The 27,059-nt window shown below is 43.1% G+C and overlaps 1 protein-coding gene across 7 annotated transcripts in view; it reads right to left on the bottom strand.

The window, feature by feature from the left end:
- Positions 1–27,059, bottom strand: part of USP6NL (USP6 N-terminal like) — a 145,235-nt gene that overhangs the window by 3,297 nt on the left and 114,879 nt on the right. For all 7 annotated transcript variants that reach the window (XM_034442124.3, XM_034442125.3, XM_034442120.3 and 4 more), the window contains 3 exons: positions 25,314–25,379; positions 24,571–24,670; positions 22,776–22,928 (listed from right to left, as the gene is read on the bottom strand). In XM_034442124.3, the coding sequence (XP_034298015.2) occupies positions 22,776–22,928; positions 24,571–24,670; positions 25,314–25,379 (319 nt within the window). The remainder of the gene's footprint in view (positions 1–22,775; positions 22,929–24,570; positions 24,671–25,313; positions 25,380–27,059) is intronic.

The raw sequence follows: 27,059 nt of genomic DNA on the forward strand, positions 1-27,059 counted from the left end.
TATAATATAATATTATATTATATTATATTATAATATTATATTATATTATATTATATTATATTATATTATTATATTATATTATATTATATTATATTATATTATATTATATTATATTATATTATATTATATTATATTATATTATATTATATTATATTATATTATAAAACTTGGAAGAGAAGAAGGACTTAATCATTATGCTTTCTCAGCATTGGGTGTGACCAAGTCCTTCAGCTGCTAAAAAAAACAACCGCCATCTGCTTTTGTAGCCCTTTCTCTGATTTCTAGCAGAATAGCATCCCCCCCCTCTCAAAATCTTGGCTGCACACCCTACGAGACCCTTCTGAAGTTACCACCAAATTTTAATTTTCGATATAACGCAAGGGTAAATGATTAAAGGCACGATCGTTTTACATTATTAAAGCCATCCCATTAGAAGCATTTTGTTTTAAATAGATGGAAACAGAATGAAATCGGGGTTCATTTTTTTTTTTTTTATATTTATCCTGCATTGGGAAGGATGGGCCCCGACATGCCTGTCCAAGACCTAGCAGGGCCGTTCGCTGGAAAAAGGTTACACATTTCTGCTCTGGAATGATTCAACAGGAATCTCCTGTCATCAGATGGAACAAAATAGAATATTCTTTATTGGCCAAGTGTGATTGCACAAACAAGGAATTTGTTTCCAGGGCAGAAGCAACAACAAACGAACATAAATAAACAACGAAGTAATATAATCATAAGATACCAATAGGAGAAGGGATTAGGAAAAATGAGAAGGATAATAATAATAAGAGCCCTAGTACATGGGTAACATCCTTAGACGATCCTTAGACATAAGACAGTGCTGAGGGAATTAGGTATTTAGCAGAGTGATGGCACAAGGAAAAAACAGTCTAGTTGTTTTGGCACGCAAATGTTCCCTATGGCGGCATCCTGAGAGGTGGAGTTAAAAACCGTTTATGTCCAGGATGTGAGGGGTCTGTAGATATTTTCTCAGCCCTCTTTCTGGCTCGTGCAATATACAGGTCCTCCATGGAAGGCAGCCTGGTTGCAATTGTTTTTTCTGCAGTCCTAACTATGTGTAAATCAGTGGTGGGTTGCTCCCGGTTCGGTCCGGTACTATAGAACCGGTAGTAAAACTGGTGGGAGGCTCCGCCCACCTACCACGACATCATTATGGGTGATCTGTGCATGCGCAGAAGTGTGTATGCGTGAAAATAAGACTAGAACTTACCTAGTAAAGGTAAGTAGAACCCACCCCTGGTGCAAATGTGTAGTCCTAACTAGATGGGGATGCTTTAAGGCCAGGGGTATCCAACTATGGCAACTTTAAGGCCTGTGAACTTCAAGTCCAGAATTTCCCAGCCAGTTATGCTGGCTGGGGAATTCTGGGAGTTGAGGTCCACAAATATAGAACTGGACCGAACCCCTGCACTATGCTTAATCTTGCAGTAACCTTTGCAAAATGTGAAGCTGAATTCTCTGTAAGACGCTACTATCACGTGAAACAGCAGCCTAGCAACTTGCCTGCAAAAGCATTCCTACTGCCAATAATTTCGCTGAAGCTTCCATTTCAAGCTATTTTCATTCTCCGGGCCACCTGCGCATTATACAGAAAGTCAGGAGAAAATCGGATCTTCACTCGCGTTCCATCAGGCTGCAGATCAGTCAACCTCAAACACCAATATATATTATGGAATTTTGCTCCCTTCCCTTGATTTTGCAGGTGGCAGATTTCCCTGGAAAATCCAGCAACAAAACCTGACGGGCTTCTCTCTTGCAGTGGCTTCGTAGCGAGAACAGTAGCTTATCTGGACTAACTTCGGAAAAGAGTGGCAGCGAGAAAGAGTTATCCCTTTTGCCCCGATCAATTAGGGATTAATAAACAACTGATAGGGAGAACATTTTTAGTGACTACATAAAGGAAGGGAACAAAACAAAAACAAAACGACAAGCCGAAACTGATTGTCAGGTAGTTAGCTTTGCAGATTTTATATGGTGGCACGGTAATTAGAATGCAGTATTGCAGGCTAACCTAATCGGACCACTGCCAGGAGTTCGATTCTGACCGGCTCAAGGTTGACTCAGACTTTCATCCTTCCGAGGTGGGTAAAATGAGGAGCCAGATTGTTGGGGGACAATAGGCTGACTCTGCAAACCGCTTAGAGGGCTCTAAAGCACTGTGGAGCGGTATATAAGTCTAAGGGCTATTGCTATATGGAGGCAAAAGATCTGTAGAATCGGCGTAAGAGGTGTTTAAACAAACAAAACAAGGAGACCTAAAGGAGGAAGCATGGGGATGGATGATTGGTTTTTGGAAGCTGCAGTCACAAAGGTGGATGAAACTCATAGGGAATATGGCATCGTTAGTTCCAAGGTTATAAAGACCCCCCAGCTTGGAGGCATTTTGCCACCAAATGCAAGCTCCTAAGACCACAATGCATCTATCACCCTCAGACATCTAGTAACATGACAAGCTTTCCTGTATGCAATCAGTCCTTTGACCCAACGAGCTCAGTGTTTGATCACTGAAGATGTCAGAGGCCTTTAACCTAAGACCTTTTGCAAGCCTGAAGCTACGGTCCTTTGCTAGATGGCCACCGCCAGTGCAAAATTCCAAATTAAAACATTTGTGACAGTCATCGACTGCGTAACAACCACATCCAATCAAAGATAGATTCTAATGTGTGTAACCAGGGTTAAGACACACCTCTGCTTGTCTATATCATCAGTGATGGCAAACTATTTGTGGGGGGAGAGAGAGAATGAATGAGAGAGAAAGAAAGAATGAGAGAGAATGAGAGAGTGAATGAGAGAGAGAGAATGAGAGGGAGAGAAAGAATCAGATAGAAGAGAATGAGAGAAAAAAGAGAGGGAGAATGAGAGAGAGGAAGAAACAGAGAGAGAATGAGAGAGAGACAAAGAATGAGAGTGAATGAGAGGGAGAGAAAGAATCAGAGAGAGAATTAGAGAAAGAGAAAGGGAGGAAAAGAATGAGAGTGATTGAGAGAGAGAGAATGAAAGTGAATGAGAGGGCAAGAAAGAGTGATTGAGAGAAAGAGAGAGAATGAGTGATTGAGAGAGAGAGAAAGAATCAGAGAGAATGAGAATGAGAGGAAGAGAATGAGAGTGATTGAGAGAGAAAGAGAATGAGAGAGGGAGAGAGAGAATGAATGAGAGAGAAAGAATGAGAGTGAATGAGAGAGAGAGAGAGAATGAGAGAGGAAGAGAATAAGAGAAAGAATGAGAGTAAATGAGAGAGAGAGAATGAGAGGGAGAGAATCAGAGAGAAAGAGAATGAGAGGAAAAGAATGAGAGTGATTGAGAGACAGAGAGAGAGAGAAAATGAGAGTGAATGAGAGAGAGAAAGAATTAGAGAGAGAATTAGAGAAAGAGAATGAGAGAGGAAAAGAATGAGAGGGAGAGAAAGAATCAGAGAGAGAGAAAGAGAATGAGAGGAAAAGAATGAGAGTGATTGAGAGACAGAGAGAGAGAAAATGAGAGTGAATGAGAGAGAGAAAGAATGAGAGAGAGAATTACAGAGGAAAAGAATGAGAGAGAGAGAGAGAGAGAGAGAGAGAGAGAGAGAGAGAGAGAGAGAGAGAGAGAGAGAGAGAGAACCCCAGAAAATCAAGTGAGAACACGTTCACAATTTTTAGATCCCTCAGAAATTGTGTGAGAGCAAAGTCCTCTTGCACGACTTCCAGAGGATCCAAAGGTGTCAGCAATGGCAGGGGGTATCACCTCTGTGACATGCACAACACAGGTTCACCAACACTGTTCTGTATGTTTATTGGGGAGCCCACAAGACTCCTTTAAAACATGCTCTGTGCCTCTCATAATCGCAACCTAAAAACGCCCATTACCCTTCACGCCTATTTCTATCCAGGTATCTACATTTTGGAGGTTCCAGTAACATCAACAACACTTCATCCTATAATCGCTCCGATTCGTCTCCTTTTTGAAATGTTGAGTCAGTGCATACTTTCCCAAGAGAAAGCATCGAAATGTTCCTAGGTTGATTGATAAGGCAGCTTTTATTCTTTTAAAAAAAAAAAATTAGCAGACGTTAAGATCTCTTAATTACCATCAAAGCTTTCATGCCATCCAAGGGAAAAAATACAACATTTTTACCGAATCCCTTCTTGCTTTTGAAGATTGTTTTCTGTCCCATCCCTCCCTCACATGCCAGGGCGAGGGAAAGTGCATTAGTTCTGGTGTGCCTGATTCAAAGCGGTCTGGATGTGGGAAGCTCCACACCTGCATTTTGAAAAGGCGGGCAAGATCGAAGCTAGGATAACCTTGAACTACACTTTGCCAGTTCTCTAATTAAGAAGCGGGTGTCACAATTGAAGTATTAACCATGTATTAACAGCCGAAATCACAAACTGATGCCTGGGAAGATCAAAGGCTGTGCACGCAGCAGGGCTGGTGGTTTTTCAATAGATGTACAAAATAATTGGACAGATATCGCGCAGCCCACAAAGGCAGGCTTAGAGAAGGGCTACACACATACACACATACTCACACCAGTTTAAGATTCTCAGGGAACTTGCTTGTTATGGGTCCCATCGATTAGGGATTGTCATCTGGTGGCCCCCACAAAAAAAACAGCCTTCTCGGTGGTGGCCCCTTACGGAACATCACTTCCTTCAAGGTACAGTTGGGCCCAGTGGTGAAATTCAATTTTTTTTTTACTATCGGTTTTTACTACGGCTCTGTGGCCGTGGCTTCATGGGTGTAGTATGGCTTGGTGTGGTATGGCTTGGTGGGCGTGGCAGGGGAAGGTTACTGCAAAATCTCCATTCCTACCCCATTCCAGGGGAAGGATACTGGTGGCTCAGCAGACTGCATTGTGATTAACACCAGCTGCCTGCAATTACTGCAGGTTCGAATCTTACCAGGCTCAAGGTTGACTCAGCCTTCCATCCTTTCTAAGGTAGGTAAATTGAGGACCCGGTTTGTGGGGGCAATAAGCTGACTTTGTATAAATATACAAAAGTATGAAGGCTGTTGCTTAACGCATTGTAAGCCGCCCTGAGTCTCCGGAGAAGGGCGGCATATAAATCAAATAATAAAAAAAAAATCTCCATTCCTACCCCACTCCAGGGGAAGGATACTGCAAAATCTCCATTCCCTCCCCACTCCTGGGGCCAGCCAGAGGTGTTATTTGCCAGTTCTCCAAACTGCTCAAAATTTCTGCTACCAGTTCCCCAGAACCTGTCAGAACCTGCTGGATTTCACTCCTGGTTGGGCCCCACCCTGCTGTTTTTTGCAAAAGGCCCTAAAAAGTGCCTTTGTCAACAGGCCTGGGGAATCACAAAACGGAGAGAGAGATAACCAAGTGTCTGGTTTGATTGTTTTGTTGATGCCAAGGTGTGTGTGTGTTTTTAATGAGTTTCATTATATGGTGGACTTTTTAAAATTTTTGTAAACTGCCCGACATCATCAATGTGTACACTGGGCGGCTATATAAATTTGCTTAATACATACAGTTAAGTTCTCGACTTACAACAATTTGTTTAGTGGTTACTCAAAGTTACTATCTCACTGAAAAAAATGACTTATGACTGTGTTTCACACAATCTTTGCAGCATCCCCATGATCACATAAATCAAAATTCAGATGCTTAGCAACTGATTCATATTAATGATGGCTGCAGTGTCTCTCTCGGGGGGGGGGGGGGTTGTCACGTGATCCCCTTTTTGCGACTTTCTGACAAGCGAAGTCAATGGGGAAGCCAGATTTATTTAACGACCGGGGGACTAACTTAACCCCTGCAGTGATTCACTTAACGAACGTCTCGCTTGGCAACAGGAATTTTGGGCTCAATTGTGACCGTAAGTCAAGGACTACCAGCAACAAACTTCAATTTTAACCAGGCTCAGATGTCAAAAGGGATCTTAGTCTGCCAATGTTGTTGATCCTTCAAACTTTGCACGCATCTAAACCAAGGAAAGGGATGCAGTGGCTCAGTGGCTAAGACGCTGAGCTCATCGATCGAAAGGTCGGCAGTTCAGTGGTTCGAATACCGAGTGCCGCGTCACGGGGTGAGCTCCCATTATTTGTCCCAGCTTCTGCCAGCCTAGCAGTTCGAAAGCACGTAAAAAAGGCAAGTAGAAAAATAGGGTAGGAAGAATTGGTAGGAAGGTAACAGCGTTCCATGCGCCTTTGGCGTTGAGTCATGCCGGCCACATGACCATGGAGACGTCTTCGGACAGCGCTGGCTCTTCAGCTTTGAAATGGAGATGAGCACCGCCCCCTAGAGTCAGGAACGACTAGCACATATGTGCGAGGGGAACCTTTACCTTTACCCTTTACAAGCCATCAAAAGGCTGTTTGGCCAAATGTACAACCATCGTCTTTTGCTCAAGCCCTGCTTGCAACTTTCGCCCTCTTACGACTTGCTTTCCGTCAGGGCCTCTTAAACAGGGGCAAACACGCAACTGGACCCTCCTGAGGAAGAGGAAGGAAAGAGGCCGAGTTCTTTTTCTGCCTCTCTGCATCAGAGCTGTCACGGCCGCTGGTTCTACTCAACCTGGCTGTCTACGGCTGCTGCGACAATGGCTGAATTCTATGAATCTCGGTTTGTTGTTAGAATTTAACAAGTGAAAAAGGTAGAAGACAACCTCTCCTGGGTGCTCTGCATCGCGGCTCTGCGCCTGCCTCTCCTCTCCAGCACTTGACAGAGACGGTTTGAAATGCAACTCCCTTGAAATCGAGGGAGAAAGCTTCCTTCCGTGACAATGTGTTTACGGCCACGGCGAAAAGCCAAGTTCCCATTATGCCTTTTGCACAAAAGCAAAAGGGCCCAATTTGCGAGCCTGTAATTACAGAGGGATGGGCTAGGAACAATACGAGAAATGACATTCATGTTCATAAGGCATTGTCTTCTCTTTTTTTTTTTTTTCAAACCAGCGACAGCCTTCAAGTGCAGGTTTCGGCTCAGGGTAAAAACAAAACAGCCAGGACCTTGAAACGCTGTAGGAATTCATGCTCAGCTGAGCCGGGAAAAAAAAACAAAAACAAAACTGGGATGCTGGGATTTCTTTGGGCAACCAAGAGGGTTTCATAATACTCTGCAATTGTTGAATGGTGATTTATTTATTTTTTTTTAAACTCAGCTTCTACAAGGTCCGAAGAAGCCTCAAAGACATAAGACAGGTAGCCGTCGACTTAACTACCGTATTTAAGCCTGGAATTATGTTTGCAAATCATGAGGATCATTCCGTACGGGTCATCATGCAACGGATAGGCTTTATGATTTTGTGTGTGTGTGTGGCAGTCGTTAAGCAAGTCGCCGTGGTCATTAAATGAATCGGTCATTAAGCAAATGCCACGGTCGTTAAGCAAACCCATGAGTGTATTTTCTTCTAGAAACTGGTAGCAAATGTTGGTTTGCCGGCAAAAAAAAAATGTTCTAATTCAGGGATCTTCAAACTTGGCAGCTTTAAGACTTGTGGACTTCAACTCCCAGAATTCTCTGCCAGCATAGCTGGCTGGAGAATTCTGGGAGTTGAAGTCCACAAGTCTTAAAGCTGCCAAGTTTGAAGGCCTTTGTTTTAAATCATGGTTACCTAACCATGGGACATTGCAAATGGCCATCGATAAAGCATCCAAAATGCGATTAGGTGCCCAGGGATCATTACAATCCCGGTCGTAAGTACCTTTTTGGGGGGGACATCATAACTTTGAGTGGTTGCTATGCAACCAGTTGTAAGTCAAGGACTACCGGTGCATGCAGTGGCAGGCTGTTACCTAGTTCGCCACATTATTGACATGCTGTCCGAACATGCATGATGCCAAGGCATGAATAATGTAACCCAGGTGACTTAATATAAAATATTAGGGTTCCTCACAGAATTAGGGTTGTGGGAAGGGATCCCAAAACAGTGTCTTTCAAACTTGGCAACTTTAAGACACATGGACTTCAACTCCCAGAATTCCCCAGCCAACAATGCTGGCTGGGGAATTCTGGGAGTTGAAGTCCATGTGTCTTAAAGTTGCAAAGCTTGAAAAATGCTTATAAATCTTGGACCCACCCACTCCAGTGACATCAGCCAGTCTTCCTGCAGTCTTCCACCATCAGACTATCTATAAGAGATCCATTCTTCCATAAGAAGAAAAAAGTAAGCCTCTACATTTAGGCAAGAAAAACAAAATGCACAGGTATAGTATAGAGGCGGTACCTGGCTCAATAGTAGTTAACTGTGAGAGGGATCTTGAAGTGCTAGTGGGCAATCACTAAAATATGAGCCAGCCGTGTGCAGCAGCTGCCAAAAAAGCCAACACAGTCCTAGGCTGCATAAACAGAGGGATAGAATCAAGATCACGTGAAGTGTTAATAACACTTTATAATGCCTTGGTAAGGCCACACTTGGAATACGGCATCCAGTTTTGGTCACCACAATGTAAAAAGGATGTGGAGACTCTAGAAAGAGTGCAGAGAAGAGCAACAAAGAAGATTAGGGGACTGGAGGCTAAAACAAATGAAGAACGGTTGCTGGAACTGGGTTTGTCCATTTTAATGAAAAGAAGGACTAGGGGAGACATGATAGCAGTGTTCCAATATCTTTGGGGTTGCCACAAAGAAGAGGGAGTCAAACTATTCTCCAACAAGAAGACAAGAAGCAATGGGTGGAAACTCATCAAGGGGAGAAGCAACTTAGAACTAAGGAGAGATTTCCTGACAGTCAGAACAATTAATCAGAGGAATGACCTGCCTCCAGAAGTTGTGGGTGCTGCGTCACTGGAGGTTTTTAAGAAGAGGTTGGACAACCATTTGTCTGAAATGGTATAGGGCAGTGATGGCTAACCTTTCTGCCGTCGTGTGCCAAAAGCGGGGGGGAGCACAGGGGAGCTGCGCATGCGTATGCCCACATCCATAATTCAATGCGTGTGTGACACCCCCCACTCCCCCTGCTTTGGCCCGTGATGGCACGGTGGGCCCGGTAGGCCCGTTTTTCACCCTCCCGAGGCTCCAGAGGCTTTCTTGGAGCCTGGGGAGGGCAAAAACAGCCTTCCCCACACTCCCGGAGGCCCTTCGGAAGTCAGAAACAGCCCATTTCCCAACTTCTGATGGAACCGGAAGGCCCGAAAATCAGCTGGCCAGCACGCACATGCATGCTGGAGCTGAGCTAGGACAATGCTCGTGTGCCCACAGATATGGTTCCACGTGCCACATGTGGCACCCGTGCCATAGGTTCGCCATCACGGATATAGGGTTTTCTGCCTGAGCAGGGGGTTGGACTAGAAGACCTCCATGGTCCCTTCCAAGTTGTTATTTGGTTAAGATAGTAAGGCACCTAGGTTTATAAAATCTACCTTTGCTCCTCTAGGCTGCCTCAAGAACCAATTACTCAAAATGGCATTGGGGGAAATGCTCCTGTGCATGTTCACAATTCTCACCGATGCAACATGGGCGCCCGTGGCATCATTCTTGGATAAATGTCCTTATGTGGGGTTCAATTTTTTTTCTAGTGAGGAGGAATGAAAGTACAGATAAGGTAAACCACGACTCATGCTGGTTAGTAAGTAAAACCAATCCTTGTTTAAAGTGCAATCACCCCAAATGTTACATAGATGGTAAAAGATGGAATACCAGGAGACACTGGGAGGATAGTAGCGAACAGGAAGACCACGATATCGGGTGCTGGCAAGGGAAAAAAAGAAAAGAATTCAGAAAAAAAGAAAGAAAGAAAAAATAGGTTCATTATTGCATCAACAAAAGCCTCAATTACAATCGACGGCCAACCAAAAACGAACCATCTTTCAGAGTTCAATCAAAACTTTCTAAAACCAAACGAAGCGAAGCATGCAAAGTCCGCCAGGGCACATACAGCGTAAAAAAGTTGTGCGGAAATTGCCTGAAAGCCAAGCTTTCTATGGGATGAAACTGATTGCGACGCTCATTTTATGACACAGGCGGTCTTCAGATTATGACCATTTGTTTTTTAACAACTGTTCGGAATTACAGAAGTGCTGAAAAAAGTGACTTACCACGATCTTTGCATTTACCCTGTTTCCCTGAAAATAAGACCGGTCCTGAAAATAAGCCCTAGCATGGTTTTTAATGTATGTGCCTAATATAAGCCCTACCCCCTCCAAATAAGCCCTACTTAAGAGCCTGCACAGCTAGGCTCCTGCCCCATTATGAGCAAGCAGAAGAAGTGGGCCTCCTGTACATGGGGGGGAAAAAATAAGATACCCCCTGAAAATAAACCCTAGGGCAGTGTTTCTCAACCTTGGAAGCTTGAAGATGGGTGGACTTCAACTCCCAGAACCCCCCAGCCAGCAGCGCTGGCTGGGGGATTCTGGGAGTTGAAGTCCACCCATCTTCAAGCTTCCAAGGTTGAGAAACACTGCCCTAGTGCCTATTTTGGGACCCAAAAGAAAATAAGACCCAGTCTTATTTTCGGGAAAACACAGGTAGGAGCATTGCAGTGCCCCTCCCGCACAGTCATGTGATCAAACTTCAGGTGCTTGGCAAACCGGCAGGTATTTTATGACAGTTGCAACATCATGCGATGGCCATTTGCAACCTTCCCAGCTGGCTTTCCGACAAACGAAGTCGATGGGGGGAGCCAGACTCACTTAGTGACCACAGCAAAAAATGATTATAAAGTTGGGCACTCAATAACCACATCGCTTAGCAACAACAACAACAAAAAATTCCAGTCCCAATTATGGTTGCAAATCAAGGACTACCTTTACTTCAGATTATCCAGGAATACCATCGGGCTGTGTTGAGAAATAGTCTACTAAACGCAAGGGTTTTTGCTTTCCTTTGGGATCGGTTCTGATAGCGCTGATCTTCTCCATAGGCAGTCAAGACAGGGGGGAGGCCCTTGGTGACTGCCCAGGTCAGTTCTCTGCTCGGTATAATAAATGTGGCTCTGCTGCATCCAAAACAGGTGGATGTCTAACTCAGAACTGTCTCCAAAGCAAACCACCGCATTTGCTTCTCTTCCCTCAGCATCTGATGCAAAAGGATGCAAATGACCAGCTGTCTGCAAGGAATGTAAATCCTTCCGTTCCCCATTATCCTGTTAGAGCTGAAGAAGCTTCTTGGATGAGAAGCGAAAGGTCTTCAAAGACCTTCAAAGGTCTTGTATCTGATTTTACAACCTTTTGGCCCAGGTTCAGTGAATTGTTGCAGTTGTTAAGTGAATCACATGGTTCTTAAACAAATTTGGCTTCCTACATGGACTTTGCTTATCAGAAGCCAGCGGGGAAAGTTACAAATGGCCATCGCATGTCCCTGGGATGTTGCAACTATCACAAAATGTATGTTGGTTGCCAAGTGGCCAAATTTTGATAACATGAGCCTTGGTGGTGCAGCAGACTAAAGTGCTGTTAAGTAGCATCAGCTGCCTGCAATTACTGCAAGTTCAAATCTTACCAGGCTCAAGGTTGACTCAGCCTTCCATCCTTTCGAGGTAGGTAAAATGAGGACCCGGATTGTGGGGGCAATAAGCTGACTTTGTATAAAAAAAGAACACCGCTTAGGGTGGGCCGAAAGCCCTACTAAGCAGGTATATACAAAAGTATGAAGGCTATTGCTTAACGCATTGTAAGCCGCCCTGAGTCTCCGGAGAAGGGCGGCATATAAATTGAACCAATAAATAAATAAATAAATGACTGTGGGGATGCTGCAATGGTGGTAAATGAGAGGATTGGAGTAGTAAGTCGCTTTTTTCAGTGCAATCGTAACTTCGAATGGTCACTAAATGAACAATTGTTAAGTCGAGGACCACTGTAGTCCAATAGAATGAATCTTAAATGTTACCACCAGCACTAGAGAGCAAATATGATTGTAGTTAAGTGTTTTGGAAAATGTGTTCTTTTTTTAAAAAAAAATCTAGCTGTGCTAATCAAGTTGCTTCGATTTGAACAATAGGCTGGCCAAAAGTAAAGGGAATAGATAGAAGAAGGATTCTTCTCCAAAACACTCTTTGAATTTGGTTTGAAGAAATGTTACTGGATTATTCTTGATCTTTGTCACCACCCAGTGGAAATGCACCTGAAGTGCAAAACCTCTCAGGTTAATTATTCCAAGACAATCCATGGATTCGAACAGATGCAACAGGAGTTTTTTTTTTTAAAGCACTTGATTTTATTCACAGCCTCGGCCTCGTTTCAGAATGCTGAATGCTTTAGAGATGTTGCCATGGCAAGAACATATGTGAGTAGAATTAACCATGTATGTAACTTGTCAATCAAATTGTGTGTGTGTGTTTTTTTTAAAATATAATCATGTTAATGAAAAGCAAACCATGCTATTCACATGACTTAGAACTGTATTGAAAATGGAATTTTGGCTTTTTCTAACACAATACCCAGCAGATCACTGCAATCAGTGATGTGGAAATAAAGAAACATCACAACTCAACATTATAACAGAATCTACCAGATAGAAGGACGACCTTATCTTCACAACGGCTAATATGTGTTCAGAAAAACCTTGAGTCTGTCTCTAAAACGAAGCCTCTTCTGCTTCTTTTTCTCCTTGTTTGGGTTATTTTCATCACCAAAGGAATGTGCAACTCCTAGCTTGTAAATTACGATATGCTGGTGTCTATACAACAACCATGCTGTTTATTGAGTTTAAAATGTTGATTGTACCACCATGTTTTGGAAACTCAACTGATTAAAAAAAAAAAAAGACAGTGAAAGGAAATAAAGAAGGAAATAAATAACGATATCAAAATTTCTAAGGGAAAAATGCATCACCCCCATCAGCACAAGCATGCATTTAAATGCTGCATGCATCTATAAGAATTCTAAGTGGTTGTCAGGAAAGTGAATAGTTATGGTTTGCTGCTCTAAAAACACAATAAGAAATACAACGGCATAAATCACACAGCTCAAAACACCCAGAGAAGCAAAAGATGCCACATCAACCTCCAATTTCAACCCACTTGGCAGCACTCCAAAAATCAGAAAGAAGCCCCCTCAGCACAGAGACCTGCTTGAGGATTAGTCGGTTAAACTGAAATAAAACACAAAAGCCAAGAAAAATAGGTACGTGTGTGTTCTCCAAACGTATAAATGAAAAATCCCGTATTCATCTGGAAAGGAAAAACAAAAAAAACAAAAGGGAGTCTAAGGAAAGGCATAGATAGAACAAAAGAAGAAAAAGGAAAAAAAACATGGGCTGAATTGAGGATGTTACAGATTTGTCTCTCCAAAAATTTGACGGCTCTGCCATCAGACATTTGATTGAACAAATGCAGGGATATTAGGATATCAGCAGAGAGAAATTGGGGGGGGAATGGATTTAGGAGTCATACTCTGAATTTGTAGAGGAAGCTGAAAGAACAAAGAAAAACACATGAAATAAACACATTTTTGATGTCATGTTCCAACATCCCAAGAGATGTGTCCCCCTTTTTAAAAACACTTGGGAGAAACAGAACCAAAATTACTTGAGTGTCCCGGTTGAATGCTGATCTCTCTTGTTACACAAGAAGTGGGGACAAAGGATTCCGAAGGCTGCTTGGTTCCCCCTTTCACACTGTCCAGCACCCCCACATTTTAATGCCGAAATGAGAAGGGCGGGATTGCACACAAAAGCTCCCGCCAGCATCACCCGTCCATGGTGAAAGCTGCAGTTTGCAAAACTCTTTAAGGAACTCACGGATCCCACTTTGCCTATTCAAAGATACGCTTGAGCTATTGGGTTAAGTTTTCTTCACTTCCTTCGCTTTCCTCTATTCTTTCACCGTTGCTAATCGTCCTCCCTACTACTCTCTTGAACGGTTCTATTCGAGTCCGAGGCTATCAACTGCCTTGGATATTTTAAATTAAATCCAATATGGTATGTGAGAACGGGGCTCGAATCCTGCTGGATTAAACTAAAGCCTCTGGAGTACAACTTCCGGTTTCACCAAGAGACTGAGATCCTACAGCCACTAACAGCAATCTTTCCTACTGTCACTCCACAGAGATTTAGCTGTCCCTTTTTAAAACAAGGAGTCCCTTTTTTTTTTAGAAAAAGCTAAGAAGTTCTGTCAGGAAAGCAAAGGTTGATGGTTTATATCAGAGGCATTTGGTGCATATTTAAGAAGCTCCCCTTTGCCTTTGTTCTTAGAGATGCAATTCGGTTGGTGCAGGGAAATGAACGGGGAAAAGAACAAAAGGTTTCAGTAAAAAACATACCACAACGGTGCTACATTTCAAGGTCCTTCTTAAACCACTCATCTATGAAAAATAACCAGAGATCCATTAAGGGGTTTAAGGGGTATCAAGGGGGTGGGGGAGCATGGGGGTGGGGAATAAAATCATCTGAATGCCTCCAGCAGTTTTCTATTCCTTGAAATATGTTTCAGAGAGAAATACGATTTCTTCTGGAAATAGGTTTCAAGATATACTTGAATCAATTAATTAAGCCATTTGTCTGGAATGGTACAAGGCAGGGAGGGATCCAATCGTGACCACTTTTAAGACTTGTGGACTTCAATTCCCAGAATTCCTCAGCCAGCATATCAGCATGGCTGGCTGGGGAATTCTGAGAGTTGAAGTCCGCAAGTCTTAAAGTTGCCAAGGTTGGACACCCCTGGTATAAGGCCTCCTGCTGAAGCTCCAAGATCCCTTCCGATCTTGTTATTCTATGTTCTATACAGTAATGGGATTCAAATCCCGGCACTACCGGTTTGCTATTAGGAGCGCATGGGAGCGCTTGCTCGCTTCTGCGCATGTGCAGAAGCTTCTGCACATGCGCAGAGTGTTTTTGATGACGTCTGGGCAGGTGGGTGGAACCTCCGGTTTGCCTGAACCAGGAGCAACCCACCACTGGTTCTATTTATTTTATTTATTTATTATTTGTTCAACTTGTATGCCGCCTTTCTCCGCAGACTCAAGGCGGCTTACAATGCATTTAAAAACCATATATAAAACATTAAAAGCTAAAAGCTATATCAGGCTGCAATCAGGCCATTAATGACGCTTAAGGAGCTGATGACACAGGGGACAACAAATACCCTGTCTTAAAAAAAAATATGTATCTTTTTATTTTTATTTTTCAGGAAAAAAGCCTTTTTTTCTGAATGCCACCCTTTTCCTCTACTAGAAACGGAACGCTGGGGATGTATGCCTTCTCCTGCAACCCAGATGGGGGTGAACAACGCTGGCTGGGGAATTCTGAGAGTTGAAGTCCGCAGGTCTTAAAGTTGCCAAGGTAGGAAAAAGCCCTGCTTCAAACAGAAGAGTTTCTTTCCACACACACAAAAGAGCAAATCTCAAAAACCAAGGATGGAGCTCTTCCATTCTATTCTGAAGGAGAGCTTAGAAAAAGATAAAGCATAGCCAACCAATTCCCTTCCAGATGGAGTTTTGTGCCCAACCCCTACCCCCACAACACTGCGTAAACCAGTTCTCTTGTTTGATAAGAGACCAAAGTCTGCCCAGGCAGCTTCTGGAGCTCAAAGCATCATAAACAACTTCACCAGATGGAGAATTCGACCAAGCTTAATTAACTTCCAGAGATGTTCTGATGGGACGGACCCAGAGTACAAGGGAAAAGTTGAGGTTGGCAAGCTCTTTTCAAAAATGTTTTCTTCCCAGTACACTAGAATGACAGATTAAGCAAAAGAGCAGAAAGGATTTGGGGCTAACTTTGTGTTGTAGTTCTTTAGCTTGGAGTTCTTGTTTGTTCAGAAGCAAATGTTTCAAGGGGATTATTCACTGGTAAACTGTCGAAGGAAATCCTGTAAAAGCAGCGTTTTTCCACGCTGAATTAATTGGTTTTGCTACCTAATGGGGAATATCACAAGATGAAGAAGAAGAAAAAAGAGACATCAAACTGAAGTCATTCCCCCCCAAGTATTGTGTGTCCTGGTGAGGTTGGGCTTTGAGTATCCAAGCATTATCTGTTGCCAGCGAGATATACTGGGCTTCTCAGAATTTGTAACCAGCATGGCTCCTGGTCTTGTTTCAATTCATGTTTCGGACACAGAATGTTTGGTCTTGCTTCATGGTTGCCCATGCTTCAAATATGGAAGGCGCCAAGTGGAAAACGTCTGGAGCCTTTCATATTAAGATTGCAAGCCTGGAGATCAAGAGTTCACATTGTTAGAGATCAGATTTTTGTTGAGAAGATGACTGAAAAGAAACCCCACTAGTCAGTATACATTCAGACAATTATGATTTTTAAAACAAAACATATACAATTTAAAGATAAATGCTAGGAAGAAGTTATGTATCACAGCTGATGACAGAAAGAAAGTAGCCAAATTCCATAATCAGAGTGTGAGAAGGCGTTCTCCTGGAGCTAATTTCTCATGAATTCTTTTCTTCTAATTTCAGTATCCCAAAAGTTTCATATTTGCTGTTTGTTGAGGAAACAATGGCACACACACCAAGGAATTCTGAGATCAGTGTATTTCCCAGGTTAACTCTCCAAACCTGTGATTCTTTCTGGGGTCTCAGAGATGCTGCTGGATCAAGGAAAACTGAACTAGAGATTGCCTCAGAAAATAAAAGAACAATTTAACAGTCATGAAAGGTTCTAAGGAGGACCCAGATTGTTGGGGGCAATATGCTGACTGTGTAAACAGCTTAGAGAGGGCTGTTAAAGCACTATGAAGCAGTATATAGGTCTAAGGGCTATTGCTATTGCTAATGAAGTCTATCTTAGAACAAGAAATGTCCATTTTGGTACTCTTCCTCCTACTAAAGAGAAGCCTGTTATCTGATGCATTCTTATTTAATCTTGTCTTATAAAAGATGTCAGAAAACACACAGAGAAGTATCAGGGCACTAAAGACGGAAGTTTCCCCAGCCAATTTCTTCTGCTGCCTCTGTCATTTTTTTCGTCCTTCTCTCGTACCCTGAAACCCAAGACTTTGCTACAGTCACATATCAGTTGTTTTTTGCTTTTTTGCTTTCCAGTTGCCCTTGAGACAGGAGCCCTCCCCTCCCCCCCCACCTGGGAGAACTTGTCTCTGCATTGAAGTGAGGTAATGTCTTAAAAAAAAAAAAAAGGGCAGATACATCCTTAAGGATGAGTAAAATTGCTTTTTAGGTAAGGATTAAAGAAAGATGAACCTGGGATGAGAAGATAAGACTCCAGGACTGATGACACTGAGATAAAGAGAGCAGCTACTTCCTGGATCAAATGAAGAAGATAAGAAATGAACTAGATGTTTTTGGGAGGGAGACAAGGATGTTTTTGTGACTGTTAAGTAGAAGAAGAGACTCCAAGAAGGAAGTTGGGCAGAATATACCACTCACCTGATCCCCAAGTAGGGTGCGGCAATATGCCTATTTTCCAAAGGAATAAACTCAGAGAAAAAGGTATGCCTGTGGAAGAGGTGTGTGCAAATACACACACACGTACACAAGCCAATGAGAATATTTGTATCTGGGGGCTGAAATGAGAGATTCTTGCTGTTCTGAGCTTGATTGTTTTCTTGTAGATGTTTCATTACCCAAACTAGATAACATCATCAGGGCTAGCCGTGATGATGTTTTCTAGTTTGGGTAATAAAACGTCTGTAAGAAAAACACCTAAGCTCAGAGATCACCAAGGACCTCTCATACACACAAGCTTGCAGGGAAATTACGGGTAATCAGAAAATCACATATAGAAATAGAATAACAGAGTTGGAAGGGACCTTGGAGGTCTTCTAGTCCAACCCCCTGCTTAGGCAGGAAACCCTACACCACTTCAGACAAATGGTTATCCAACATCTTCTTAAAAACTTCCAGTGTTGGAGCATTCACAACTTCTGGAGGCAAGTTGTTCCACTGATTAATTGTTCTAACTGTCAGGAAATTTCTCATTAGTTCTAAGTTTCCACCCATTGCTTCTTGTCCTGCCTTCAGGTGCTTTGGAGAATAGCTTGACTCCCCCTTCTTTGTGGCAACCCCTGAGATATTGGAACACTGCTATCATGTCCCCCCAGTCCTTCTTTTCATTAAACTGGACATACGCAGTTCCAACAACCATGCTCCAGCATTAGTCTTCCAAGCTTTCAGACTCACGCTGGATCAAATGAATATTTTTTTTTCTGAATAATGCTTGAAAGCAGAGGACAGCTAGTCTTAAGTTCTTTCTTTCTTATTCACTTAGGAATATAGATGTCTCTCCACTTTCTTTTAATCCATTTCTGTTGGAGGAGTTTTAGAAGCGATGGACCTTATGCGCCAACAGAATGTAATGGACTGGAGCCCAACTGCATTTCTTTCCTGCCATTCAAGCTAGTTGTAGACAGGAACATTAGATGGTATGTCTGTATTCTAAAAGCAACGGAAGGATGGAGGAAAATAACAACTAGGTGGGGGGGAAAGATGAGCAGGAAAAACTGTGAAGGGAGGTTAAATGGAAGCGAGTGTGAAATCAGAAAGCAAATGAAGGGAAGGGGCAAAGGTCTGAAATGTTCTGTCTTCCCTCCAGGAAACATGTTTTGCAGGTCCCAAGAAGCCTAACAGTGTTTATATTTGCTATTAATGATACTCAAGGCATGCTAGGACATGTCGTTTATATGTTTGCTATAATCTCCAGATTTAAAATTCCAATTTTACAAGGGAAGGAAATGACAGCTGCAGCAAAGACTTGAAGGTAAGAAAACTGGGTTCTTGCACAGGTTGGCAAATAGATGGTAGTAGTTAAAAACAACTGGAAAATCTGGGAAAAAGGCTGAACAGGCCAGCTGCCATCACCATGGGGCTCCAAATTGGGATTGGTGTCTTTTTGATATTCTTAAAAACGCACTGCACCTTCAACAGTAACCACAGCGGGGTATAAACTGATGGTAACAAGTAAAGCTAGATGTCAGTTTCTGAAAGATGCCCTAATTAATTCATGAGCCATGATCCAAACTTCAAAGAAAATATAGTGATTTATTAGGAGCACCATTCCGGCAATACTCGGATGCAGTCAGGACTGATCCCACGTAGATTTACGTTCCCCTATGACCCTGTCTCTCCCCTCCTCTCTGGCCATGTCATAAATCACATTCTCCAATTACCCACTTTGGCTGGCTGTGAAACCTAACACCCTCCTTCTGATTGCGGTCAGAAAGAATGTATGGAATTCACTTCAGTTCTCCCTTCCTCCTGCTCATGGCAACTTGAAAGCTTTGCAAGTTGACACTAGAGGTCTATGGAGATTCTCAGTCATCCAGGTCATAGTTCTCTCTTTAAAGGCAACTAAAGGAGAAGGAGAAGAGGAAGAGGAAGAGGAAGAAGAAGGGGAAGAGGAGGAGGAGGAGGAGGAGGAGGAGGAGGAGGAGGAGGAGGAGGAGGAGGAGGAGGAAGAGGAGGAAAAGAAGAAGAAGAAGAAGAAGAAGAAGAAGAAGAAGAAGAAGAAGAAGAAGAAGAAGAAGAAGAAGAAGAAGAAGAAGAAGAAGAAGAAGAAGAAGAAGAAGAAGAAGAAGAAGAAGAAGAAGAAGAAGAAGAAGCTTCATCACTTGTCAATGGATGGTGGGGATATGGAAGGGTAGGTACTGACAGTTGAGGCTGGATGGTGGGGCGATGGAAGGATAGGTTCTTACAGGATGGGTGGGGGGGAATGTAAGGATTGTATTTCTTTGCAGTCATCTAGTCATTACACAGAGGGGCAGGAATAGGACACCCCCTATCTCCTGCCTGCAACGCAGCCCTTTCAGCAGTTCCAGGAAGATTCCACCCCTGATTCCGATGACCCTGAGGGCACCCAAGGGGCCTCAAAAGCTCTCAGAGAATCTGCGAATAACTAGATGACTACAAAGAAATACAATCCTTACATTCCCTACCACCACCGCCATCCAGTCACAACTGATGAAGCTTCTTGGATGAGAAGCGAAACATCTTCCTCCTCCTCAAACAACGCTCCAGTTGACTTTTTTGGGGGGCGGGGAGGGGTGGGAAGCACCTTTGAGATAATAAAACTAGAGGTCTTCAGGTTTTCAACAGACACTGAAAAAAATATGCAATGCCAGAATTATACTGGGGTGGAAAACAACCTAAAATCGATATATAAACCCATAAAGGAGAATATTTGCAGCTCAGGGTTGAAACGAGGGATCCTTGGTGCTCTCTGAACTTGGTTGTGTTTGTTAGGAAATGATTATTACCTAACTTGTTGGGTTGGCAATATATAAACCATGAATATAGCTTTAAGACTGCTGTATTGCTGTATTGCATCATACTGTGTCCTGATTGGTTAGCTCTGTAGCCAATGTCCTTAAAAGGGAGCTAGAAACATGGTTTGTCTCTCTCTTTGATGCTCTTTGCTGTGTTTGCTACTGTTTGCAACTGTTTAGTGTGTATTACTACAACGACTGGTAAGAAGACTCTGTTATTGGATTATCCCTGGACTATTGTTTAACCATCTACTGCTTTATACATGTATGACCTGGACTGTTTATTGGACTGTGCCTTATTACTATTTCCTTAAAAGTAAACACAACTCAGTGTATCTCTGTGTTGGCTGTGTTATTTCCTAACTACTCTCAATCGCTTTTCATGTGCACACCCTTGCTACTCAAGGGTTGCTCTGCAAATTCCTCAACGGTGTTCTTACAGATGTTTCACTACCCAAACTAGGTCACATCCTCGGCACTGAAACGCCTGCAAGAAAACAACCAAGGTCAGAGAGCACCAAGGACCCCTCGATATACATATATATATGTTTTTTCTTCTAGCCAGGTTTTCCCTACGTAACCAAGGTTTTTCTGCAGCCCCAGCTCAGTAGAATCACATCCACTCGATTCTGGGCTTTTTTCCTTTCTAGCAGACAGCAAGCTCTTCCTGCTAGGTGGGAGACCTATATAGATCTATTTCCAGCTCGTTTGCTTTCATCAGTAGGCCACGCCCACATCTTATGTATCCTCCCTGTAAAGGTGTAGTATCTCTACCAGGAAAACCTGGCTAGAAGAAAAAACACACATAAACCCTACGAAAAAGTAAGAAAATAGATACTATACCTTTACAGGGAGGATACATAAGATGTGGGTGTGGCCTACTGATGAAAGCAAACAAGCTAGAAATAGATCTATATAGGTCTCCCACCTAGCAGGAAGAACTTGCTGTCTGCTAGAAAGGAAAAAAGCCCAGAATCGAGTGGATGTGATTCTACTGAGCTGGGGAGAAATATTTGCACCTGACATTTTTTGGGGGTAACTTGCTTGCCTTGGCAAGCCGTATGCTGAGAGGCCTCTTGGAGGCTTCTCTCTTGGTGAAGAACTGAAGCAGAACCTTCAATTCTCTCTCCAACCTTCTTCATTTAACGGCGCAAAAACCTCCTTAGGGTGGCAGGATTGGCTGAATAAACGACAAGGGAGGGAATTGGGGAGTCCTTCTGCTCTTTCTGCAAAGACAGCTACGACTGGCGGGGATCTCAGCTATTTCCCCATCAGGAGGGGGGACGGGGATGCCTTTCAACAGCCTGTTGCCTAGAAATTAATGCAACCTCCCTTCTAATTAAAAAAAGGATGTAAAGCTGCCTTCAGAATGTGCCAAGGAAAAGTCCATGCCAAAAGGTAGGCTGTTTGCAGGGAAACAGATGCCTCCTAAGAAGCAAGTGATATTTTATTTATCTTTATTCATGCTTCGGGTTGGTGAGTAGACATGTTGGAAAAAAAACCAGGGGGAGGGTATTGCTTTTTTTCTCCCTTCCCATTTTGACAGTTTGTTTCTGAATTTTTTTCCCAAGAAATTAGAAAAATGAAATAAGCTGTAAAAAAAGCCTTGGTGGCGCAGCAGACTAAACTGCTGTTAAAGTAGCACTTAGCTGCCAGCTGCCTGCAATTACTGCGAGTTCAATTCTCACCAGGCTCAAGGTTGACTCAGCCTTCCATCCTTTCGAGGTAGGTGAAATGAGGACCCGGTTTGTGGGGGCAATAAGCTGACTTTGTATAAAATAGAACACCGCTCAGGGCCCCCTCCAAAAAAAGCCCTACTAAACAGGTGTATACAAAAGTATGAAGGCTATTGCTTAATGCATTGTAAGCCGCCCTGAGTCTCTGGAGAAGGGCGGCATATAAATTGAACTAATAAATAAAATAAATAAATAAATAAATTGCTAGGGTGCAAAAGCATCCGATTTTAGAGTTGACAGTATTCCCTCCGAATTAAGAAATAAATGAATATTTTATATCACAATAATGGGGGGACATTCTGCTTCCAGAAAGCCATAAAAATGAAGAAAGGATAAAATAAGGGATCAGCTGCAATGGAATCCACTGATCGGATTCAGACCATAATGAAAAGATGTTATAGTCCTTAGAGTTTGACAGACCCGTTTACAATAAGAACTAAATCTTTGATGTAAATTAAATCACTGCCATTTGTTATTATCCTGTGAATAAAAGCCATTATTCAACTGCATACAGCAAAGACACATTTATGAAGAAATTAAGTGTTCATTCACATTTCATTAACAATAAAGCTGCAATTGTAAAAGGTTTTAAACAATAAATATGTCTCCATTTCCCCCCAAATTCTGCTTACTTTTAAAGCGGGAAGGCAGATGACAATGACAACAACAACAACAACAATAATAGTCTTTCCCACAGCTTCAAAATTTGCAGAAACGTTATGCTGAGAAGATGAACATACCTTGAAGCAAGGTAGCAAAACCTACTGAACTACCTTAGTGCACGAGTGACAGTTACCTGGATGTGTCCTTTTGGTAAATGATCAGGATTTCCAAGAAGATATATTGAAGTTCTTCCAGACTTCCCTTCCTGGTAGTGTAATTCTACAATCCTTGCCAACAGGTGAGGAAATTTCAAAAGGTGCGCAAATAAACGTATCGCCATGAGTTATTGGCATCTAGAAGAATTATTTACCTGCGACAGGGAGGTCCATCTTTGCTCGTTTCAGTTCTGCCATGGAGCTCTGGAGCTGTTCTATTACAAAATCATCATCATAGAAGAAATCTTTGGCAAGAGCCTCCTGAAGAAACTGGACCAGTTCTTCCATCTGCAATTTCACCAGGTGTTCTAAAGTGGCACGGGGGAAGGGAAAAAAAGACACTCTATAAGTAGTCCTCAACTTACAACCATTCTTTTAATGGCCAAAGTTACAAAGGCACTTATGACCGTTTTTCACACTTGTGACCCTTGCAGCGTCCCCATAATGTGATCAAAATTTGGATGCTTGGCAACTGGCATGTACTCATGACGGTTGCAATCCCTGGGTCACGTGACTGCTTTTTGCGACCTTCTCATGAGCAAAGTCAACGGGGAAGCCAAACATTAGTAACAAATTTTACTAACAATTTTTAAATCTAACTTAACAGTTGCAGTGATTCACTGAACAAGAGCCTTGGTAGTACAGGGGTTTAAGGCACCCTGTTATTAAGCTTATTAAGACCAGCTGCCTGCAATTACTGCAGGGTTCGAATCTCGCCAAGGCTCAGGTTGACTCAGCCTTCCATCCTTTCTAAGGTAGGTGAAATGAGGACCCAGTTTGTGGGGGCAATAAGCTGACTTTGTATAAATATACAAAAGGATGAAGGCTATTGCTGAGCACATTGTAAACCGCCCTGAGTCTTCGGAGAAGGGCGGCATATAAATCAAATTAAAAAAAAACAAAAAAACAGCAGGGGCAAGAAAGGTTGTAAAATTGGGCAAAAAAATCACTTAACAACTGTCTCGCTTAGCAACAGAAATTTTGGGCTCAGTTGTGGTTTCTGAACAGCGACTTTATATTGGGAGTTTTCAGCTACTCTGGAGTCTTTGGTGTTCTCTGAGCTTGGCTGTTTTCTTGCAGATGTTTCACTGCCAAGCTGTGTGCACTGATAATGTTACTTAGTTTGGTAATGAAATGTCTGTAAGAAAGCAACCAAGCTCAGAGAACACCAAGGATTTCATAGTTCAAGCCTGAGCTACAAATAATCTCTTCTATCCATGGTAGCGCAGTGGTTAGAGTGCAGTACTGCAGGCTACTTCTGCTGCCTGCCGGCTGCCTGCAATCTGGCAGTTCGAATCTCATGAGGCTCAAGGTTGACTCAGCCTCCCATCCTTCTGAGGTTCGTGAAATGAGGACCCAGATTGTTGGGGGCAATAGGCTGACTCTGTAAACCCGCTTAGAGAGGACAGTAAAGCACTTTAAAGTGGTATGTAAGTCTAAGTACTATTGCTTGAGAAGGAAGGAAGGAAGGAAGGAAGGAAGGAAGGAAGGAAGGAAGGAAGGAAGGAAGGAAGGAAGGAAGGAAGGGCCGTGGTGGCGCAGTGGTTAGAATGCAGTACTGCAGTCTACTTCTGCTGGCTGCCGGCTGCCTGCAATTGGGCAGTTCGAATTTCACCAGGCTCAAGGTTGACTCAGCCTTCCAGCCTTCCGAGGTGGGTAAAATGAGGACCCAGATTGTTGCGGGCAATAGGGTGACTCTGTAAAACTGCTTGGAGAGGGCTGTAAAGTACTGTAAAGTGGTATATAAATCTGCCTGAAGAAACGCTGTTCATGGGGTCGCGATGGGTCGGACACGGCTTCGCAACTAACAATAACAAGTCTAAGTGCTATTGCTATCACTTTTCAGCCAGCTAGAAATAAGTCTGGTCATCCCCAAGTCTGGTCACTCAAAACAAAGACTGACCATGTCAGGTGGCCAGAGAGCATTTAAAGCCAAGGCAAAGCTCTTACTTCTGTGCAGTTTCAGAATGGTGTAGGCCATTGCAGTAAGAACTCGCTCTCCTTCAAGTATGTAGACGTCCCAGATCCTGAGGGTTAACCTAAAGGGAGTCTGCAACAAAAGAACCATAGGATGTATCAGCAGATAAAGAAACATCCATCTCTGACCCACAGGGTGTTCTCCCCCAGCTCCGGATTCCCAAGGATTGTGACACACATCAACCGTCCTTATCAAAGTTATAACGTACCAAGAATAAACAAAGTCCGGCAAAGGTTGGCAACCAGCCCAGAAAACAAGATACGATAAGACACTCACTCTCCAAAATGCTCTGTAATAATTACACGTTGTTTCCAGCAAAAAATTACTAACTGCGTGCGACTTAAATAGCCTAAGGGAGTGGCCAATTATCCTCAAACCTTACTCTCGAGGAGACCCCCTCCTCCTGAGTAGCCACTCCTGCCTTTTGGCAGCCCTGCGTGCTCGAGCATTGAGGAGAGGCTCCTCCACTTCGCTCTCTCCACTTGAAGGAGCCTCTGGAGGTTCTGAAGGCCCAGGCCGAGTCTCTGCCTCTGGCACCACATCCTCTTCAGCCTCCTCGCTGTCCGACGTGAGCGCTGGCTGCGCAGGCTGCTGGCGCGACCCCACACCAGCCTCCTCGTCGTTGGGATCAGCCACGATCCGCACAGGCCGATGACGGGCCACAAACAGAGGACCAGCTGGGCAGATAATGAAAACAACAGCTAAGGCTACTCACACGGTCAAGGAAACACTGGAAAAACCACTTCATTGTGTAAAAGCTGGTGTTGACCTCCTGGGAATCCTGCCAAGAAGACAACACAGTTCACCCATTTTAGAAGATAAAATTGGCACAGAGCAGAATGCAAATGTGGAGTCAAATGCACAAGTGTATCTGGAGTGTATTTCTCCCTCTCAGGGCTTCGCTTCCAGACCCTTGTGTGCATAACTACAGGAAGTCCTCGACTTACAACAGTCCGTTCAAACTTAACAACGGCACCGGGAAAAGTGACTCATGACCATTTTTTTACACTTAATAACTATTGCAGCATCCACATGGTCAAAATTCAGATGCTTGGCAACGGATTCATATTTATGACCGCTGCACTTGCCCTGGGGTTATGTGATCCCCTTCGGACCAAGCCAAGTCAATGGGGGAAGCCAGATTCACTTAACAACCTTGTTACTAACATGACAACTGCAGTGATTCACTTAACTACGGTGGCAAGAAAAGTAGTAAAATGGGACAAAAACTCACTTAATAAATGTCACACTCAACAACAGAAATGTTGGGCTCAATTGTGGTTGTAAGTCGAGGACTACCTATACTAATAGACTTCTTGGAAGTTTTTTTCTTGGCGGCATTCAATACCACCAACTATGCTAGATCCCAAGGTGATTAACTGGCAAATCAACCCCTTTATGGATAACTCTACTGACAGAGGTGTTGGGAAACCACTGTTTAGGTTCTAGACGTGTACTTTGTCTCAGTGATGAAATGTAAAATTTGATACTACCGGTTCTGTGGGCGTGGCTTGCTGGTGGTGGGGTAATATGACTGAGTGGGCGTGGCCAACTTTTTTTTTTTAAAACTTTTAAAACCATTTTTTTCTACAACTGAAGAGGTTGTGAAAAAATGCTTTTAAAGCCTCTGACGATCCCAGCTGACTTGCCTGATTGGCAGAGGCTTTCTTTTTTTTAAAAAAAAAAGCCTCTGATGATCCCAGCTGAGCCGTGCAATCATCAGAGGCTTTTTTTTTTTTTTTACTTTTAAAAGCATTTTTTCTATAACCTCCTTGGCTGAAAAAAAATACTTTTAAAAATAAAAAAAAAAGCCTCTGATGATCGCGTGGCTCAGCTGGGCAATGTGGGGGGCGGGCAGAGATTTTTGCTACCGGTTCTCCGAACCACCTGCCTCCATCGTTACTGGATCGGGTGATCCGATCCGAACCGGGAGCATTTCACCCCCGCTTTGTCTCCAGGGTGTTTAGAGCAGGGGGGCCCCAACCCCCGGGCTCACACAAGCAAGCCAAGCTTCATCTGCACATGTGCATGATCTAAGTAGCACATGAACACCTTCCCCCCTGGTTCCCAAAAGGTTGGAGTCCACTAGCTTAGAGTGTTTTATCTCATATCTCTTATATCTCATCTCTCTCTCCCTCCCTCCCTCCTCTCTTTTTTTTTCTCTCTCTCCCCCCCTTCTCTTTCTCTCTCTCTCTCTCTCTCTCTCTCTCTCTCTCACTGTATACAGCCGTTGCTATATACAGTGTGATATTTACTAAAGTATTTTGCCAATATTTTTTACCTAAGGCTGAGAGAATAAAGACACAGAATGGACACAACATGATCAAAAAAGACTATTCCAGGTTTGCAAAGGAATGTGACAAGACTGAATACTCTCCTCTTATTTATTCAACCTATGTGCTGGATTATACACTAAGGGAAGGTGAGTATGGTTTCAAAGCACAGTGGGAAAAAAAATTGG

The sequence above is a fragment of the Pantherophis guttatus genome, chromosome 7 (assembly GCF_059756535.1).
Source record: "Pantherophis guttatus breed Tessera chromosome 7, ASM5975653v1, whole genome shotgun sequence".
Classification (NCBI taxonomy): Eukaryota; Metazoa; Chordata; class Lepidosauria; order Squamata; family Colubridae; genus Pantherophis; species Pantherophis guttatus.